This window comes from Pogona vitticeps, chromosome 13, assembly GCF_051106095.1.
Source record: "Pogona vitticeps strain Pit_001003342236 chromosome 13, PviZW2.1, whole genome shotgun sequence".
Taxonomy (NCBI): domain Eukaryota; kingdom Metazoa; phylum Chordata; class Lepidosauria; order Squamata; family Agamidae; genus Pogona; species Pogona vitticeps.
Window position 1 is genome coordinate 4,390,787 of NC_135795.1, and position 19,279 is coordinate 4,410,065.

Sequence of the window (19,279 nt, forward strand, 5' to 3'; positions counted from 1 at the left end):
GCAGGCCTTTGATTGCTGCTCCCAGTGACTGGAGAGAGTCCTTCTTGACCATCTGCTCCTTATTATTTCTCAAATAAGTGGAGGAGTGAGGAATATTATACCTGAACTCTCCCATTGTGAAGGCAGGTCTGTGGAGGAGTACACGATGGTTGATCAGGTGCAACCTCACAGGAGGCAGGACATATTTCTCCCTTTTTGGATTCAAAGTCTATGGAATCAAGATTTTTGAAAGGTTGATTTGACATCTCCACCGTCCATATAAAGTGTCTAAAGAGTTGCAAATCTTTTTAGTTACTTAAGCTGCAAGCAGGCATATCTGTTTCAATCATTTACTGCTTCACCCAGGTTGATGGGGGGCCTGAATGGGACTCTTGGTGATCGTGGTTGCTGGCTTGCCCATCTAAAACATAAATCTAAAAATGCCCACCCACCCCTGACCAGCCAGCGTCTCATCAAGGGAAGAAAAAAATGTATGTGTTTTCTCCTGTAGCAGGTTGCCTGATTTTTCTGCTTGCTACATATGTGTATACCAGCCAGGTGATGAGTTAAACCTATTCTAAATCCATGCCATGATACACTCTGTTTTTTTTTAAATGTCTCTTGTAGTGTGGGTCAATTCTGTAATTCTACTGAAAAAAATAAATCATGAACATAGCTTACAATGGTCAGTTTGGGATATAGATGTTCAACACAGTTGCAAATATATTCCACTACTGTCTCTCATGTTTTCATTTTCGTTTCTGTTCCCCTTTCCTGGCAAGTCAAGGGATTGTAAAGTGATGGGTGATCCTGAAGGCGCTTCTAGGAATGGCATCCGAGCCAAATACCTGAATCTTGCTGCGTTGACAATGGGCATCGTGTTCTTAATTGTTTCCATTACCATGATTGCTACTGGCGTTTCACTCCTCCATCGACAGCTACAGAAGGTTATAGGCGACTTCCATGAATCGAATATGGAACCTTGAATGGCCAATAAGAAATATACCTAGAATTTATTCTTCTCAGCATTGTTACAAATTTTTTCTATGTTATACCTATCTTTTGGTTTCACTTGAAAGGAATGAGGCATTCTACAGAGAAGTTTAATAATATATGTGGAAATGCAAATACAGTATGCATATTCATTCCTAGAGCTTTATAGCCATTGCTAATAATATCAAACTGAGGTTTGGATAATCATCTAGGGCAAAACACTTCTGGAAAAGCACAAAGTGAATGATGGCTTCTGTATTCCAAGATTTCAGTTTATGACTCCCCCCCCAATAACTCATGAGAACTATAATTATAATTGTTTTCTGTTTAATTTTTTTTCAGTATTTTCACAATTTCCTTGCATGACATTTGTTTCAATTTTTCTCTTTCCATATGATGTCCAGAGTGAATTTGTATCAAATAAAATTATTTTGATTCTGTGTAAGTAGTTTCCCTTTTGGTTAAAGTCTTCAGAGATGAAACATTCAGGATTCACATTGCAAGTATTTCAACTCAAGGTTATTGTTTTTTCTTGCTTTTGTTTCTTAAAACTCTATGCTAGTTATTATAGGCAGCTGTGTGCATTATTTATCTGCAGCTATTTGAATAGAAAGAGCTTTCAAAATGAATGAAAAAAACAGGCTATGTAAGTATGACTGTGATTTGATAAAGAATCACAAGTTCTAAATATGGAGAAACTAGGAAAAACCTTGCAGGTTTTTATGATAAAAATGTTTTCAACATTATTGAAACTACATTTTCAACGTTATTGGTAGTCCACCGTTGACACCTGTTCATTTAATGGAGACAGTTTGGTGCCAGGTCTCCATTAATTACATATTTTAGAAAATCAAAGGTATTGGAGGTGTATTGAATAATTTGGGGTTTCCCTCACAAAAAGTCACCAGTTTGCCTGGCTTTGCAAAACTGGTAAGCAGTTGTCATGTTTTTGTTAGTATGAATGCAGTTAATTGGGGGGTTGTTCTGTACTTACATCTTATAAGAGCTACTACTTTCGCCTTGTTATGTTAGTATTATTTATTGATAATTAAAACAAAGCCATCTCAGAGTACTTCTTGCTTATCCTTGATGATTCCGTGGGGAGCCGTATTTTCACATATGAGTTCTTTTAGTATCCTTGACTAGGCTGGTTCTTCAGATTCTCTTTCTCAAAATATGATTTCAGGTATAGGCAGAGAGATCGTAGAAGATAAAAATGCAAAGGATTAATTTAGTATTTCCTCAGTCTGTCTCTCTTCTTTTACACATTCAAAGTAGTTTCCCGAACATCTTTCTTCATGCGAAGGATTTAATAATTGTTATTAGTCACTGGTCTTAATGGTACCAAAAATACTTTTTTCACAACCTCCTTGCATTTCTTTTGTACAACTTTGTTTTCATTATTTCAGCCAGCGTACAATTTTCTGAAAGAAGATTTTTTTTCCTTTGAGAGCCTTGTTGAACTTGCTCATCCATCAGGCAGTGGATCTCTTGGACTTGGTGTAGTCTGCTCCCTCTTCTGTGCTATATATTTTAGTTTCTCTTATTGTGTTTTGGAGTGTCAAATAGTACATGTGGAAAGAAAGTTTCTCGCTTCAAGCGGCTTACCATGGAAATGTTAGCACTGCCTGTGCTGATTTTTGTAGGTTCATCTCACTGCTGCCACAAATGGATTTGATGCCATTCTTCCAACGCTTTGGAGTCCCAGTTCTTATCTTGGTGTTTTATGTTCATGATTGGAATTACATTGTTCTCATACTCTGTTTCATGTAACTGTAGTTAGTATGCCACAATGATAAGAAACACACTTTAATTTTTAAAAATCCTCCTGTTTACTCAACCAGAGAGAGCACAGCTGAAATTCAATAGGAAGTTGCAACTAGCATAGGCCCTAGAATCTTGCCCATTTTTTAAAACATTACTTTTTTCCAGTGTCTCATGTTTGTACTTAGACCTATACCTGAAAAGAGTTAGGCTATAGTGGAATAGTTACTCTGGGTATGCAGGGCATTTGCCTAAGCATGGGAAGAACATGGGGGGAATGGCCTTGATGGAGATATTTGGCAGACCGTTTGTCCAGGTTTCCCTTCAGCTCAGGAAAGCTTAGGGAATGTGGTGAGGTCTACTGGATCCAGTTGGAATCATGAGTGACCTTGGATCCAGTTCACACCCACTTAGGTGCCCGTTGTTGTCCTCGTTCATCTGAGATACTTCTGTGGAACCGGCTTCAAAGCCGGGCATGGTATGGGCCGCACGGAGGACGTGAACTCTGTTCCGGCCGTTCCTCTGGAGGAGGCAGCTGAAGACCTTCTTGAAACCTTTCCGGAAGTGCTTGGAGACCAAGGCGTAGACGATGGGGTTGAGGCAAGAGTTTGCGTAGGCCATGCAGTGAGAGAGCAGCCGGAAGGCGTAGGTGGTTTGGTTGAAAGGGAAGTCCCCATACAGGTAGCGGAGTATGACCACATGGTAGGGCAGCCAACACAGGCAGAAGAGGACCGTCACAATGATGATCATCTTGGTCACTTTGCGCTTCGCCTTCTTCGACTCGGACATGTTCTCCAGCGGGTCTATGGCGGTCCACAGATACTTAATGGTCCGGGTGTAGGAGAGGCTGACAATGAGGACTGGAATGACGTACCCAAAGGTGAAGGTGCTGGTGTCCATGACCTTGCGCTTCCACTCTTCCCACCCTGGCACGCAGATGTGGCTGGTCTCCCACTCAATCAGGTCGTAGTAGCTCAGGTAGGGCCCCGAGAAGATCACCGAGAGGCTCCAAATGACCGCCATCGCCGCCACGGCATTGCAGGGGGTCCTCAACTCTCGGGAACGCAAGGGGTACCGAATGGCCAAATACCTGCCAAAAGAACAAAAAGAGGGAGAACACAAGTAGTAATGGCTGAGGACGACCCAATGCTATAAGTTGGACTGGACAACACGCCTGTGACCTCCAGGACGCCTCGTGTGGTCCCCGGCCCTCTTGTAATAATAAATTGCAGAGCTGGAAGGGACTTTATAGATCATGAAGTCCTGTCCTTGCCAAGGAGGCCCAGTGGGGGAATCGAACTCCCAACCTCTGGCTCTATGGCAGGTACCTAAAGCAATTTCTCTTCGTACAGTCGTGTTAAAGGCACTGCCATTTTTCTGACTGGTCCAGAAGAGAAACCATAAATAACATGGGCAGCTGCCTCAGCTGAGAGAGCTAAAGATTCTAAGTATCCTGATCATGGTCTCTTGAACATCTACCATATTTTTCCGTGTATAAGACGCCCCCATGTATAAGACACCCCCACTTTTCTAATCCAGAATTAAGAAATCTAAGTGGTGTTTAGCAAGTGTAGGGGGGAAAGGGATCAAAGCGCTGCAGGATTGCTTTGATCCCTGCTTTCCCCTCCACTTGTTTTTGTTCTCTCCTCAGCTTAGTGTTAGTGCCCTTCCCTGAAAAGGAGCCTCAGTTGCCTCTCCAGACTCCAAACTCCACAGGGGATGCCAGGAGAGCGAAAGGCTTATCCAACTGCTGTCGCAGTATCATAGATAGAGTTGTGTCGCATAAAGCCCAAGGCGGGCATCGAGATGCGTTGGTCACCTGTCCACAGAGACCGCGGCCAAGGTGAAGCTGCTGGCATACATGGTGAGGTAGATGAAGAAGTGGACCGCCTTGCACATGAAGGAGCCAAAGACCCAGCCTTCCAAGGAGTAGATGGTGGCCTGGAAGGGGACGCAGAAGATGATGAAGAAGAAGTCGGCCAGGCTGAGGTTCAGGATGAAAAGGTTGGTGCTATTATGGCCCGTCTGTCCGTTGCGCAGCAGGACGGCCAGCACCAGGCTGTTGCCGACCGTGCCCAGCAGAAAGATGAGGGAGAAGACCACGGGGACGATGATGCTGGCCGGGCTGAACGGGTAAGCGTCGGAGCCGTTCCAGTGCCCAACCAAGCCGGCAAAATCTTCATGTTCAGTCATTGTTTTTTAATCTGCGGACAAAAGAAAGGAGACAGACTCTTGTGTTGCTGTTTTTTTTTTAAAAGGCTAGAATCTTATAACTCAACGCAGAGATAAATCATCTATAGGGTGCCTCAAGAAAAGGTTGAAATCTTAAAAAGCCACAGTGGCACAATGGTTAGAGGGCTTGGGAGACCTGGGTTCAAATCACCATGAAACCTGCTAGAGTTTTTGCAACCATGCATGCTGCCTTTAGTAGATTTGGTAAAGGGAGAGACCTTTCTGGACTGGGCTGACTGTCAATCTATCCGGTACTAACCAATCATTCCTTCCCTGCCTCTGAACGCAAAGAGAGCCCTCCTCTGCTCTGTCTCTCTTTCTCTCTCTCTAGAGTCTGTTGAAGTCTGTTGCTGAAAGCAGTCCCATTTGTCAGTTGGCCGTTTGCTCTGTTGAACTTTTTATTCTTTCTCTTGCTAATGTCCCAGGGTCAGTTATTGAGACTGTAATTGTTAGTTAATGAGAAAAGGGGTGGACTACTTCAGGAACTTGAAACTAGTCTACTCTGTGTATCCCTGCATTTGTGCTGCGCAGCTAGAGGACTTCAGCCAAAATCCATGGCTTTGCAATCATCTAGCCCAAAGTTACTTCTAAAAATCCAACTGGACGGCAACAGGCTAGGATCTACCCGGTTGAACTCCCCTTTCTCTTCAGGATCCCTCATGTGCCCTATCAGAAAAGGCTTTGGAAAAATTATGTTGTGAGCTGGAAATCAGACTCCTGCTTCTGTGGAGCATGGTCCAAGAGATACCAAATTAATATCCCAGCCTAGACTTTTAAAAAAACTAGGAGTTATAAATATTGACTTGAGAGTGTTAGTCAAAGCACATCGGTTTCTCCCGGGGACACAGATTTTAATCCGACTGCTTGGCTGTGGAAAAGAAATACTCAGGGTTGATTTATGCCGGAGGGAAAACTGGTCCGATATTTGCTCTACCGCCTCTAACCGTGTTGGCTTTAATGCTGGTGCTTTTTCATCCTCTCGGCTGTCTCGGCAACATGATGGATGATGGGCAAACAGAGCCGGACCCTCTCTGGGAATAAGATTCCAGGGGTAAATCAACACGCTTGCCAAGAAAAATCAGTTTTATTGCTCTGAAGAAATAGATGCTTCCCCCACGCTCATCCGTCTCCCTGTTTCCGAGTTCTTTTCCACTAAGTTAACACCTGTGTTATTTGCACAACGGAGCCCATCTCTCTCGGTGCACGGATCTGAAACAGTGATTTTGGATATACCACGCCTGATGTGCTGAAGCTGATACGGTCTGGAGGAGACCCGAGTTCAAATCCTCGCCCAGGGCGTGATCTTGGCCCGGGCGTTGTTTTTCTGTCTGTTTTACTGACTTGATCAGGCAGTTATCAAGCCAAAAATGTTGTAGTTCAAAAAAAAGGAGGGTTGTTTTTAAGTTGTAGGCAAGCCGGCCCTAATGTTGGGCAGGATGAGACGCCTGCCTCTGGCAGCAGGTCCCAAGCTGCTGGAAGCATCAAGTTAACAATTTTCTCAACTAGGAAAATGGTATCAAAGCCTGGGAAGGTTCTTTTATGAACTACAATCACGTAACCAGAACTTTTGGGCTACTGGTTCCGCAAAAAGGAACATTTAAAAACCCTGGGTAAGGTGATGAATGGTCTGCTTGTTTTGTTTGAACTTTACTAGAGCTGTCCCGGGTGCTGAAACCTATTTCCAAAAATATCCCCATCTCTAAAAGAACTTAAGCACCTAGGATAGATCCAGTACCTCCAGTAAAGTTCAGACTAAAACCCAGAGAGGATAATGTTGAGAAGGGGATGCAGAGAGAACTATGTCTGTCATATTATCCTCCACCCACTCAGAGCAAAACAAGGCTTGGAAAAGTTATGATTCTGGACTAAAATCACCAGGATGCTGACTCTCAGTGGAAGGTGGTCTATTAAGGTCAATGGGCCCCTGACCCACACCAGAGGAAAAGGGTCAGGGCCCCATGGATGTTCCTTTCCTGCTAGGCTCTTGGTTTGACATTGTGGCCATGCCAGAGGCTTCTGGAGCGATCACACGGAAAAGTCACGTTCCCCAACCTCTGACTGGTTTGTGTGGCAGCAGGGTAGACCTCGCTGGGGTGGAAATACCTGAAGTGTGAACCCAGCCGAATGAGCCGGGAGAAGGGAGCCTGCTGCGTGTTCCTTCTCACCTCGCTTCGGCCGAGTTACACCAACTTACAGGTAGAATTGAATCCAGGAGCAACATTTTTATCTGTTGTTCCAGAAGTGTCGAGCTGAGCTGCCGCTGGCTCTCCTTGTTAGCACCTCCTTCCTGCCAAACGCTTCACCCCTCAATAACAGCCAAAGAGAAAACTCAGTAACAGCTACACGAAAACACAGACAAGCTTCCCCCCCTTTTTTAAAAGGTGTCAAGCAATTATTTAAATGGATAAAGGCAGGGCCGTCCCCAAGCATTTTGCTGCCTGAAGCAAAGCACAAGGTGGTGCCACTGCTCACCATTCCGCCCAAGGTCATATCATTTGTAAGACGGCTAGTACATAAGTGGCTACACTTTGTGATTTTTAAGCAAAATTTATGACACTTTTCTGACAAGGTGATCTGTCTGTCTGTCTGTCTGTCTGTCTGTCTATCTATCTATCACATTTTTACCTCCATCTTTCTCCTTTTAAAAAAAGGGACCCAAGGCAGCTAACATAATTAAAACCACAATATTAAAAGCTAAAAACAATAAAAGATTTTAAAAGCAATTAATAATGCTATATTTGAAAGGTGAGGTAAAAGCATGCCAAAATGCAGACCAAGAAGCAACAAAATATAAACCACCCTGTTTATTGCCTCCCAGACAGTCGATCACTCACAATAATAGCTTAATTAATAGCTTAATTAAACACCTTATACAAGTTGTTTATCTTAAAAAACAAAACAAAACCACTTCACAGCAGTGGGGAAAACACCATCCCTAAATATGAAATACATAACCCCTTTGCAATTAAAGGATGCAAACTTGAGATAAGGGGCTGCTGTCAGTTTCCTTGATTCCAACAGTGGAGTTTTTTTTTTGAAAAAAATAACATTATGTTGATCCCACCTGGATTATCTTCCAGCAACAGGTCAAAATGAATTTTTCTCTACATGCATCAGCCAACGTCAGTCATAGCAAAGGCCTAGGGACTGGGGCAGTGGCAGGATGTTATACCCCAAAAAGTCAAGAGAAAGACACACACACCCCACTCCTGGTCACAAGCCGCACCTTGGGATAGTTATTCCTAGCCATGACCAAGACCGGGCTCTGCCCTTTGTTCCTGAGAAGCCTCAGCCGAAAAGGGTGCCCATTTTGCCTCACAGACATGGTTAGAGACAGAAATTTCAAGGTAAGCTTTGTAGCCTTCACCTCTCCATGCCTAGCACGACAACGTCTGATAGTTCTCATTTCTCCAAGAAGGGGGGGGGGGCGGTGGACCTCAAGGGCCTCCCGTCCTGAATATTTATAGGATGTTTGTGAAGTTCGGTACATGGGACAGTATCTTGTTTGGAGCATAATGAATATTGTGGAAGCTTTTCCTGTTCTCCAGCATCACCCGGGCAGTGCAATGAGTCGCACAACTCATGGTGCGACTAGTCTCACAACCACTGCAAGACCGGGCATGTAATGCAGAACCCTCCTGGAACATCCGGGGTTCTCCTTGACCCGTCTTTACCCATTCCATAAGAGGACATGATATTGGTCATTCTCCTTGCAAGAAAACACACAAGACAGATTTCTTGCCCATCACTAGGGGCGGCTTGCAAAAACATAAAAACTGCACAATAATCCAGGGTCGTAAAAATGCAGATTTGAGCCACGGATAATTGCTTCTCTGTCCACCTGGCAGATCCTTCTAAGACTTGCACAGAAGGAGACGAAAACGCCAGCAATTCTGGGAATTACGATCCAAAAATATAACTTGTCCAAGCTGTGATTTGTTGATGGGGATCATCACAAATACCTGTATTTTTGTACTGGGTTTTTTGGGGGGTGGGGGTCCATCAGGGGGAGGTCCGGAGTCTCCTTGGAATAAGAACGAACAGAAGTATGGCGTAACCCTTCAAGATTTACCCTCGGACGTCTTAACCTCTCCCAAGAATCCCCGATTCTTTCCAAGCATTCGTTCCACGTGAACGAATTTAAGCTGGTTGCAGCCAGCGAATCTGTGTTCCCATGTTAAATCTGTTTCTTGGCATTTAGAAATTACAACCAAACAGCTGTAAAACAACTTCAGCAGCTGTAACCCAAGAGGTAATAAAGAAGACCATTGTACGACGAAAAGCATTGTGATTCCTCGAACCAATAAATGGTTACAACCATCGTAATGAATCTGACCGTAGGAAAAAGGGTCACGCAGGCTGGGAGATGCTTGGAGTCATTATGCAAAAAAAAACAAAACCTAACTTTTCTTAATTTTGTAATTAAAGCTGTAAGGTCATGGATCTAGTTCCGAGGTGGCTTCCAAGGGCTGCCCCCGATTGATCGGGCTGTCGTAGCCCAGCTCGGCTTGGGAATCATTGCCAAAAGTTAATCTGAATTGCCATTCGAATCAGCAGTCTAAATGCTCGTCCCCTGCATCGCTTGAAATTCAGCTCACATCCTCACCTTGCATGCTCTCCTATTTTTATTTCACATGAGAGCTGTGGATATATGGGCACCTTGCAGTTCATGGCCAAAGGATTTTCAAAAGCAGATTTCTATTTACGGTGGTTGGTTGAAAGCGTTCTGTGCATAATGTATCCAAAGTCCACATAAACCTCGAAAGGAAGGAAAGTCACAGGGGAAAAATATACAGTATACGTGATTTGGCATGCTTGCTATTTCTGTTAATTAAAATCAAAATCTGTCCAGCAAAGAAGTCCATGCCCATAAAAGATGATGGGCTTTATTTAGGAGCACTAGCCTCGAGTTACAAGGCATTTGAGGAGATAGGCTTGCATTATCATCCTTAAGTATATGTATGTGTGTGTTGCAGAAAAGTGGCTTTGGTCCCGAGACCCCGTTCTCTCTGGCCAGTCTCTTTCACAGGGGGAGGAAGGGGTCTTTGTGCCACTTCTGTGCATGCGCAAAGTGCTTTTGTTCAGTGCTGAGTTTCCAAATTAGACGGGGTGGGCAACTTCCAGGAAGAAAACCGCCACCATGACCTCTCATTTTTAGAAAGTAAGCCACTGTCTACAGGTGCTGGGAGAAAGATGTGCTTTGAGATAAAGCTGCCACATTTTTTCATGTCCTCTGCTCTTCTGCTTCAATCTTTCTCTCTCCTCTTTTTCTCTTCCTTATCTTGTGCATGCGCACACAAAATCTCTTGCAAGTGAACACAGAGATGCACGTGCACGTAAACAGAAACCCTGCCAACCCCCCTCTTAGGTGACCGGGGGGGGGTCTGCTCATAAAAGCAGAGGAGCATTCTTTGAAAAAGGTGGCCGTTCTGCCCAAAACCGCTCCCCAGTTCTCCGGCAAGCGAGCCCTTGGGTCAAATTATTTAACTAGATGTGAAAAACCAGACGGCTTCCGAAAGAGATTGGATAAATTCACCGGGGGACGCTCAATCGACCGCGGGTTGGGATAGCTATCGATGGAGCTTCCATGCTCCGCGGCAGTCTACCCCTGACATCCCTTTGCTGGGGAGCAAACTGGGGAAGAAGGGACTGAAAGCTTTCCCTTAAGCCAAGGGGCAGACCAGACCCAACTGAGAAACCAACACACTTTTAAACTCACGATGCCGCACCGTTAAACCTAGAACCTCTGGCGAGATGCTCTTTAAAGCCATGGCAAGAGGGAGAAGATGCTCGCAGCCATCACCTACCTTCCTCCAGGATGCTGAGTGCCTGTTAGCTCTTCGGTCCCCTCTCCTGCACTGGCTCACAGGACCCTCTTGTCCTGGTCTAGTGCCTCCGCAGCCGGTCGGTGGGCAGGACGCTGGGGCCACCCCAGCACCGCAGGCTTGCTTGGGCAGCGCATGGCTCGAGATGTTCCTGGCTGAAGCTGGCTTTTCTCCTCTCTCGGTTCTCCCTCTTCTCTCTCCGATATACTTTGTGGCTCTCGCTGCCACAACCTTCTCAGGCTGGCTCGCTCCTCCTCCTCCTGCTTTTTTCTGCCTCTGTGATTCCACTCATGCATTTTTCTCTCTCTCTCGCTCTCTCATCATCATCCACTTTCACCCTGCCCCTGGGACCCAGAGCACACCTCTTCTATTCCCCTCCAGTACATGGTGGTAACTTTCAAATTTTATTTTTTTATTCAATTTTTACCCCGCCCCTCTAGACAACGTCCACTTCAAAGCCCGGGTGCTCATCGTGACAGCCCCCCCACCCGCCCCCAGCCACCCTTACAAAGAGTCCTTGGACATTTAAGCAGCTGCCACCTTGAGAATCCTTCCCCCCCCCCACCCTTCCATGCTATGTGCATAAGATGTTCTTCCATCTAATGCCGTGGCTTTCAAACATTGACTTACTGGCCACAGACCGCGGCTCCCCCAATATGATACTTTGGGCGAGGGGTGGGGAAGGGAGGAGTAGGGGCGCCCGGCCAAATGCTCTGGGGCACCCCAGGCTGGGTTTATTAGAGGCACCCCGAGGTGCTGCAGGACACGGTTTGGGAACCACTGACCGAACTCCTATTCTAGCATCTTCTGCCTTCCAGGACCTGCTTTGGCTGAACCTCTGGACACCCGCCTTTGCTGGTGGCCTGCTTCTCTGAGGGGTTGGACTGGATGACCGTCGAGGCCCCTTCTAATGATATAGTGGGACTAGATTTGGCTTGACGGGCAGCCCCAGCCGTGCAAGAATGACGTCGACACACGATGTGGCCACTGTGTCCATTGCAGAGAGAGAGAAGAAGAAGAAGAAGAAGAAGAAGATCAGTATTTTAATAATCGTTGCACATTTAAATGGAAATCCTACGCATCTCACCTTGCAACAGAAGATTGTGACTTGATGAGCTGTGTGCCCGTTGTGTTGATCGCTTACCCAGAGAATCATTTTTGAAGAGCATTTCTTGGTTGTTTACCCTTAAACTGGATGTGGGACTGGACTGTCCTAACCAGAATGATAGAATCCCTCTTGAGCAAGCTTGTGTGCCCCCCTGGAAAGTAGAATTCACAGTCACTCTAGCTTCAGAAACCCATCATCATCATCATCATCATCATCAACTCTCTGGTCAATTCTGACTTCTGGTCAAAAACCACCAGCCACTCCAATGTCGACTGACTCTTCAAAGGGAGAGAATACACAGAAGTGGCTTTGCCCTTCTCTCCTTCTGGGGAAAGGAAACTCTGCAGCTGGCCCAAGGCTACCCAGGCTGGCTCTTCTTCCAGGAGGCCCAGTGGAGATTCGAACTCCCAACCTCTTTAGCTCCACAGCCGGAGACCTAAACCACTGAGCTCTCCAACCAGCTTGCAGGAACCAAAAAGCTAACAAATTGTAAAAAGCTTATTCTGTCTAGAGCTCAACTGAGAAGCAGACACCCAAAGACATAAATTCTGAACATCTGCTCGCCCTGTTCCTCTCATCTCTTCGCTGTTGACAAGGCACTCTTTTGACGGCTCTGATATGGGGACACCATATTTATTATAACAGCACAGATACTCACCGACATAGATTTTACATACAAATGAAACCTGGTTTTTCACAGACCTCTCTTTTTCCTCTCCCTTCCTTGTGCAGCCATCTATCGAACGGCAAAGGATCATTTTACATCACACTCTCTCTTTTTTTCTATATTAAAATGCGGGAAATCCTTCTTTCACACCGACCACCCGAGACACTATCTTCCAGCTTTCCTGCCTTTAATCTAAGGAAGAAGGAAACAAACATATTACATTTGCGTTCATAGGCGTACACCAAGGACTCTGACTTAACTCGCAACTGGAGGGGGGGGGGAAGCTTAATTTTAATAGGGTCTTGGGACTTGCTACCAGATGTGGGAGTCAAACCTAAAGGTTTCCCAACACCCCTGCCTTCGTCTGATTACTGATCCCAGTTATAGTAGAAACACCGAATCACTGGGATTAGATATGTGTTGGTTTAATCATTCAATCAATAGATTCAATGTATTTACTCTGGTTAGAATCCAATAATCACAGAATCATGGAGTCAGAAGGGGCCTCTAAGGCCATCCAGTCCAACCCCCCTGCTCAAGGCAGGAATCCAAATCAAAGCAGATCGGACGGAGGGTGGTCTGATTTTCTCTTGAATGCCTTCATAGAGTTGTAGCTCTCACCACCCCCTGAGTTCCCTTATGGTACCCCTCTAACAGTTAAGAGGTTTTTCCTGATATTCAGCCGAAATCTGGCTTCCTGCCGCTCGAGCCCATTATTACATGTCTAGCACCCTACTTTGTGGAACAGAAATGTTTTCCAACAGACTTTAGATTCTGGGCACTAGAAAGGATAAATACTAGAGTTTATAAAATCCTATGGAAGATTGGAATAGAATGGATTGTAAAACCGAAGACTCAAGTCAGGTCCCTACGGATTTAAACACAAAATTGGATTCCCCACCCCCACCCCTTCTCCTCTAAAAGCAAGATTCGGAAGTCTTTTAAAACTTCTCCTGCTTCCTAACCCAGATAAGGCGTCCCTTGAAATTAATTGGCATGGCTCAGCCATACATATCTCACAGACAGAATGAAAATCTCGTTGTAGCATTTCTTCACTTGTGTTAGGCACCAGTGAATTGGTTTGGAGGCTCTGTGTAGAAACTTTAGCAGACTGCTTGCTTTAATGCAAAGTTCTTTGATCCAGTGCGTAAATCACTGGATGTGCATTTAATTTGCAGTGTTGATAGACATGTATTTGTGTGCGCTTTTATAGTGTCTTGCAAACAAGTCTTCACATGCTGCTGGGCTGAAATGTGTCAAACATTTTGAAGGCACTAGACATTGATTTTCCAAACACCTGGAATAAATCAATGAGGAAAGCATCTGGGTTTGAGGGTTCAAACCTCACTGTGTGCCCCAGGAGAGAGGGGCCAGGCCAGCTGGGATAGCCTGGAGTGTGTGTGGCTGATGGGGTTACATACATGCCCTGTCATCAGAGCCCCACCAGGAGGAGAAAGTGGGAAATCATCAGGTAGTTTGTAACAGGAAAATGCAACCTTGGGTAACCCAGCAATCCTTAGACTGCAGCTCCCAGGAATCCCAGCCAGGACAATGGTTGGCGAAGGCTTCTGGGAGTTGTAGTCCAAAAACACCTGGGAGACCCAAGCTCTCAAAGGATGAGTTGCAGCCTTTCGTATTTTTCATTTCTCCTTTTCCAACCCATCTTGCCTTATGATCCATCCACACGGAGATCCACGGAGGCCCCTCAGCTCCCGCAGAGATCAGCCAGCACCTGGAGGTTTGGATAGGAGGGGCCTTTCTGGGCTGGGGTGACTGTCAATCAATCCAGCAGTAAACCAATGGTTCCTTCCCTGCCTCTTATTTTAAAGAGAGCCCCACCTCTCTGCTTAAATGTCTTTTTTCCCTTCTATTTTTCAGTCTGCTGCTGTTAGCAGTTAGAATGCCATCTGTCTGCTGTTATGTGTACGTAGTCTGCAGGAGTCTGTGAGGCTGGCTGAGCTGTAATTTTTGGACAGTATGCGGTTATTGGTTGGTTCAGAAGTGTGAGTAAATGAAACCCTTTTATTCTTTCTCCTACCAACTCTCTGACTAGGTTATTGAGACTGTAAGTGCCAGTTGATGAAACAATAAGAGGTGGTCTACTCTGAGCAGTCTTGAAACTAATTCAAGCAGAAGACCCTGCACTTCTTTTTTCACTTGCCTTAAGATCCATCCACAGAGAGATCCAGGGAAGCCCCGCAGTTCCTTGAGATACCAGCTTAGCACTTGGAAACTTAACAAACCTGTGTTAGATCCTGGAAACCTAGCAAACCCGTTAGATCCTTTGTCTCTTCATAGGCTACCTAATTCAATGCAGAGTGATTTGTTTCATTCCCAAACAAAAGGAACCATTCAAAACCACCACCTCCATTCCGACCCTTCCAAGCGATGCTCTGAATTCTGCCTCCTTATTCCGCAAGCTAACCGGGGCAGCTCTTTGCAGTTCCCTGCAAAGTCTTCGATCTGCCCAAAGCTTCCTCCACAGGGGAAAAATCATGTCCTGGAAAAACCCGTCCACTCCCTAATGGCCTTGTGAGTGATGTTCTTCTCAGCATCCTGCAGTGGCTGTAATTATGGCACCGTAGGCTGGGTGCGCTTGTGCAGAAGTGTGCCAGCAATAATCTTAATGGAAAGGTGGAATCTGACATCTTAAGGCTCTTATAAGCTGACTGGATACCTCTAGGGTTTTGGTCTCTGGCGTTGGGAGTTCGATTCCCCCACTGGGACTCCTGGGAGAGGAGCCAGCCTGGGAGGCCTTGGGCCAGCTGCACAGTCCCAGGGTGCCCCCTAGAGGAAGGGAAGGGTAAAGCACTCCTGAGTATTCTCTACCTGGAAAACCTTAAAAAATAAATTAGAATTGACTTGATGGTATGTAATTATGATTAAGGCTTTTATCTCCAAATCAATAAACTCCAAATCAAAAAAACCCTCAGAGATACCTATCACAGTGGTGCCTCGCTTAACGTTTACCTCGTTAAACGATGAATCCGCTTTACGGTGGGTTTTTTTACAATCACTATTGCGATCACAAAATGGTGGATCAATGAGGAAAATTTGCTTGACGACGATCGGTTCCCTGCTTCGGGAACTGATTTTTCGCTTGACGACGATCTAAAAACAGCTGATCGTCGGCTTTCAAAATGGCCACCCGCTGTGAAAAACGGCTCACTTGGTGACACAGAACAACCACACAAGCAAAAATCACACTGCAACGGCGCTTTGAGCCAAAGAGCCACAGCTTCACGACGACACTCGGTCAGCCTCCGATGGCCAGGGCAGAGCAACTTCTACCCAGATTAGATTTTACATCTTGGAACTTGCAGAGCTGGAAGGGACCCCATGGGATCATCCAGTCCAGCCCCTGTTCAGGAGGCACAAGTGGGGGATTTGAACTCACAACCTCTGGCTCCACAGCCGGAGACTTCAACCCCTGAGCTCTGATAACCCTGCTAGGTCTTTATAGTCGGATTTTCTTTTGTTTTCGTTTTAAAGAAAGGGACCTTCCCATTGATCGAAGACAGCGCCAGCAGCAATTAGCACGAAAGTGGGCTCTAGCTGGGTGAGAAACATCTTTCTCGTTGCAGTGTGATTTTGTTCCCGGTGAAGGATAATGCCGCATCATCACCAGAGAGACAAAAACACCGTCATCCTCAACAAGGCGGTTCGCGTTCAGCTCAGGACACAATGCCGCCTCGTTAATTAGGAATATGGAGAGTCAATTAGCAATTTTGCCCTGGTCTCAGCCTTTCCCCACCTTATTAACAGGCAGCCTGGTGACTTAACAACAACAGACAAGAGCCGAGCTCTTCCCTTCCCTCTTATTAGAACGTGACGGGGTCAGAGACGGGACCCCGTCACCGGGTGATGAAGCTGTTGTGAAGAAGAGGAACAGCAACACACCTCTGGGAAGGATGTGCTGGGGTCAGTCGCTACAACAGTCTGAACCGATAACAGGGCCCCCCTATATCTGTGGGATCCGTGTCCACCAGTTCGTGGTCTGAATATATCAAAAATATTAAAAGAAAAATTGTAACATGCATAATGGGAACTGCGTTCAGCACCTTGGACAGCTCCTGGATAGTTTGGACTAGGAGTGCGCAAAACCAGAGGTCCACTCCAGTTTGATCTGAATTATTCGTCCAATGAATGGCTACCTGATTGCTTTTAGAGAATATGGAACCCACCTACTTCAATTTTTTAAATCCAACTGTTTTAAGTATTTGTATGTGTTTGCATTTGCCGAAATAGTAGAAAAGAAGCATGAAACCAGAGGGAATAAAGGGCTCAGATTTGTAATGGCAGGGGTGAAACTCAGTGCCATCAACTACTCCTCAACCTCCAATGTACATCCAATGTACAGGCAAAGCTCCTACTAGTTTCCTTCCTTCCTTCCTTCCTTCCTTCCTTCCTTCCTTCCTTCCTTCCTTCCTTCCTTCCTTCCTTCCTTCCTTCCTTCCTTCCTTCCTTCCTTCCTTCCTTCCTTCCTTCCTTCCTTCCTTCCTTCCTTCCTTCCTTCCTTCCTGATACTTGTATACTGCCCAACCTAATGACAAGCACAACTCTGCATGGTTGACAATGCTGTTTTCCTGCTGTGATGATTTACACAATTTAACATGTACATGTGAATCAGTAACAAGATTCTGGGGTGTGTGTGTGTGTGAGAGAGAGAGAGAGAGAGAGAGATTGCGAAAGAGAACAATAAGATCTTCTCCTGTTGGCTTTATATCCATGGTGACTATTCCATACTTATAGCAAACGTATAATTTATCCATTTATCGGCTACATTTCTATTCCACTTTACATCCAAACCCCTGGATTTTTAATTTTTACTCTGTAATTCCTGAAAAAAGCCAGAAGGTGGTGGCATCGTATAGCTGCAGCTGCATGCCATGCTGAAGACAGAGCAGTTGAGAATATAATGTTCTCCACGTGGGGCCTGCCCTTGAAGACCACCTGATGGCTAGGTGGGTCTCAGATGTGAACAAGTCTGATCACATCTCCTCAATTCTGGGCCCGCCTGCATTGGGTTCCTGTTTCCTTCCAGGCAAGGTTCAAGGCGTTGGTCTCCTTAACTGCTTCCATGGGTCCATTCTCCTTTCCTGCTTTCCGACCCTGCCTTACAGTACCTACAGCCTGTCGTTCTGGCAAAGATCAAATAGATCGATCCACACCCAGGTCTGCAGATCAGTAAAGGAAGGATGGATTGCACAAGGGCAAGAGATAAGTTAAGTACTCCAAGGTGTTACTGTGACAGTGGGCTGGGCAGCTGTCTTGAGTTGGAGGAGACTGGAGTTTGACCACACACAGTGTCTCCTGGGAGAAGAGCCAGCCTGTGTAGCCTTGGGCAAGCGGTACCATCCCAGAGCGCCTTTCCCCACAAAGAAAAGCACCTGGAAAATCATGGAGAACATCACCAGAGGCTGAATTCATTTTGCATCTTAGTAATTATTATTATTGCTCCTTGGGGTGGGATTTGGGGTGGGTGGGTTGGACTACAAAGACCCTAATTCTCCATTCTAGGAGTGCTAACTATTGTACACATACGTCACCAGCACCTAAATGTGGTGCACCTGGAAGAAAGGCCTAAATTGGAAGGCTTTGAGGTTCAGCTAAGGCCTAGCTCCATCCGAACTTCCTGTTCCTGCCCCAGTGCTACCTGGGAGTTTTCTTTCTGAGCAGGAAGCTCCGGTGGCGCTAGGCCTAGTGCAGCCTCGAACGTCTTCCGACTTGGGCTTTTCTCCCTGGTGCATCGCCTTTAGGTGTCTGTAAGGTGTCGGTTTGTCCGGTGGAACTCCCGGCATGGAAAGTGATGGTCTTCGTAGTCCAGAACCTTAAAAATAAAATCCATCCCTGATTGCTTTGCAGCATTATTTTTTCCCCCTCTGTCCAGTAGAGGGTGCTATGAGCAAAGGAAACGGGTTCGAACATGTGCCATGACGGGTTTCGTGTGAATGGTCACAAGGTGGTGTAGATGGGCGTAACGTCCTGTAAGGCCCTCCTAACTCCTGAGGACATTGTCAGAAAAATTAAAAACAAGCCATAATTCTCAGGTCAGTGACTGATTCGCAGCATGACCGTCGCTTGCCACTCAGATGGTCATCGTGTCTGCATTGTCCAGGGGGGAAAAAGGAACAGGATTTGCATATAAATTGCATTGGGGGTTATTTATAAGTACAGTGTTACCTCGCATTACGATGTTCATTCGTTCCAGTGAAATCATTGTACAACGAAAATGTCGTAATGCAAAATAAAAAAGCCCATAGAAACGCATTAAAACCCGATTAATGCGTTCCTATGGGCTTGAAACTCACCGTCCAGGAAAAATCCTCCATAGCACGGCCATTTTCACTGCCCGTGCAGCGAGGAATCAGTCCCAGAAAAGAGGGGGGAGCTATTTTTTTACCCGGCGGCCATTTTGAAACCGCCGATCAGCTGGCCGAAAATTGTCGTTTTGCGAGAATCGGTTCCCGAAGCAGGGAACCGATCATCGCAAAGCGAAATTCCCCCATTGAAACCATCGTAAAGCGATCACTTTTGTGATCGCAAAAAGTTTGTCGTAATGCGATTTCATCGTTAAATGGGGCACTCATCTTGCGAGGCACCACTGTATAGATTCAGATATAACCCATGGCTTACCACCGTGCTGCTTGGTGGCCAGCTCTGATCGAGGTGCTGGACATTCAGGGAAACAACAACGAGTCTTACTTATAG

The 19,279-nt window shown here is 45.8% G+C and overlaps 1 protein-coding gene across 1 annotated transcript; it reads right to left on the reverse strand.

The window, feature by feature from the left end:
- Window positions 1-1,282: 1,282 nt before the first annotated feature.
- LOC110087129 (galanin receptor 2b) lies at window positions 1,283-11,271 on the reverse strand. Its single transcript, XM_020808575.3, has 3 exons — window positions 10,776-11,271; window positions 4,556-4,940; window positions 1,283-3,826 (listed from the first exon to the last, which is right to left on the reverse strand). The coding sequence occupies exons 2-3, from the start codon at window positions 4,927-4,929 to the stop codon at window positions 3,076-3,078; spliced, it is 1,125 nt and encodes a 374-aa protein (XP_020664234.2). The 5' UTR covers window positions 4,930-4,940; window positions 10,776-11,271; the 3' UTR covers window positions 1,283-3,075.
- Window positions 11,272-19,279: the final 8,008 nt, after the last annotated feature.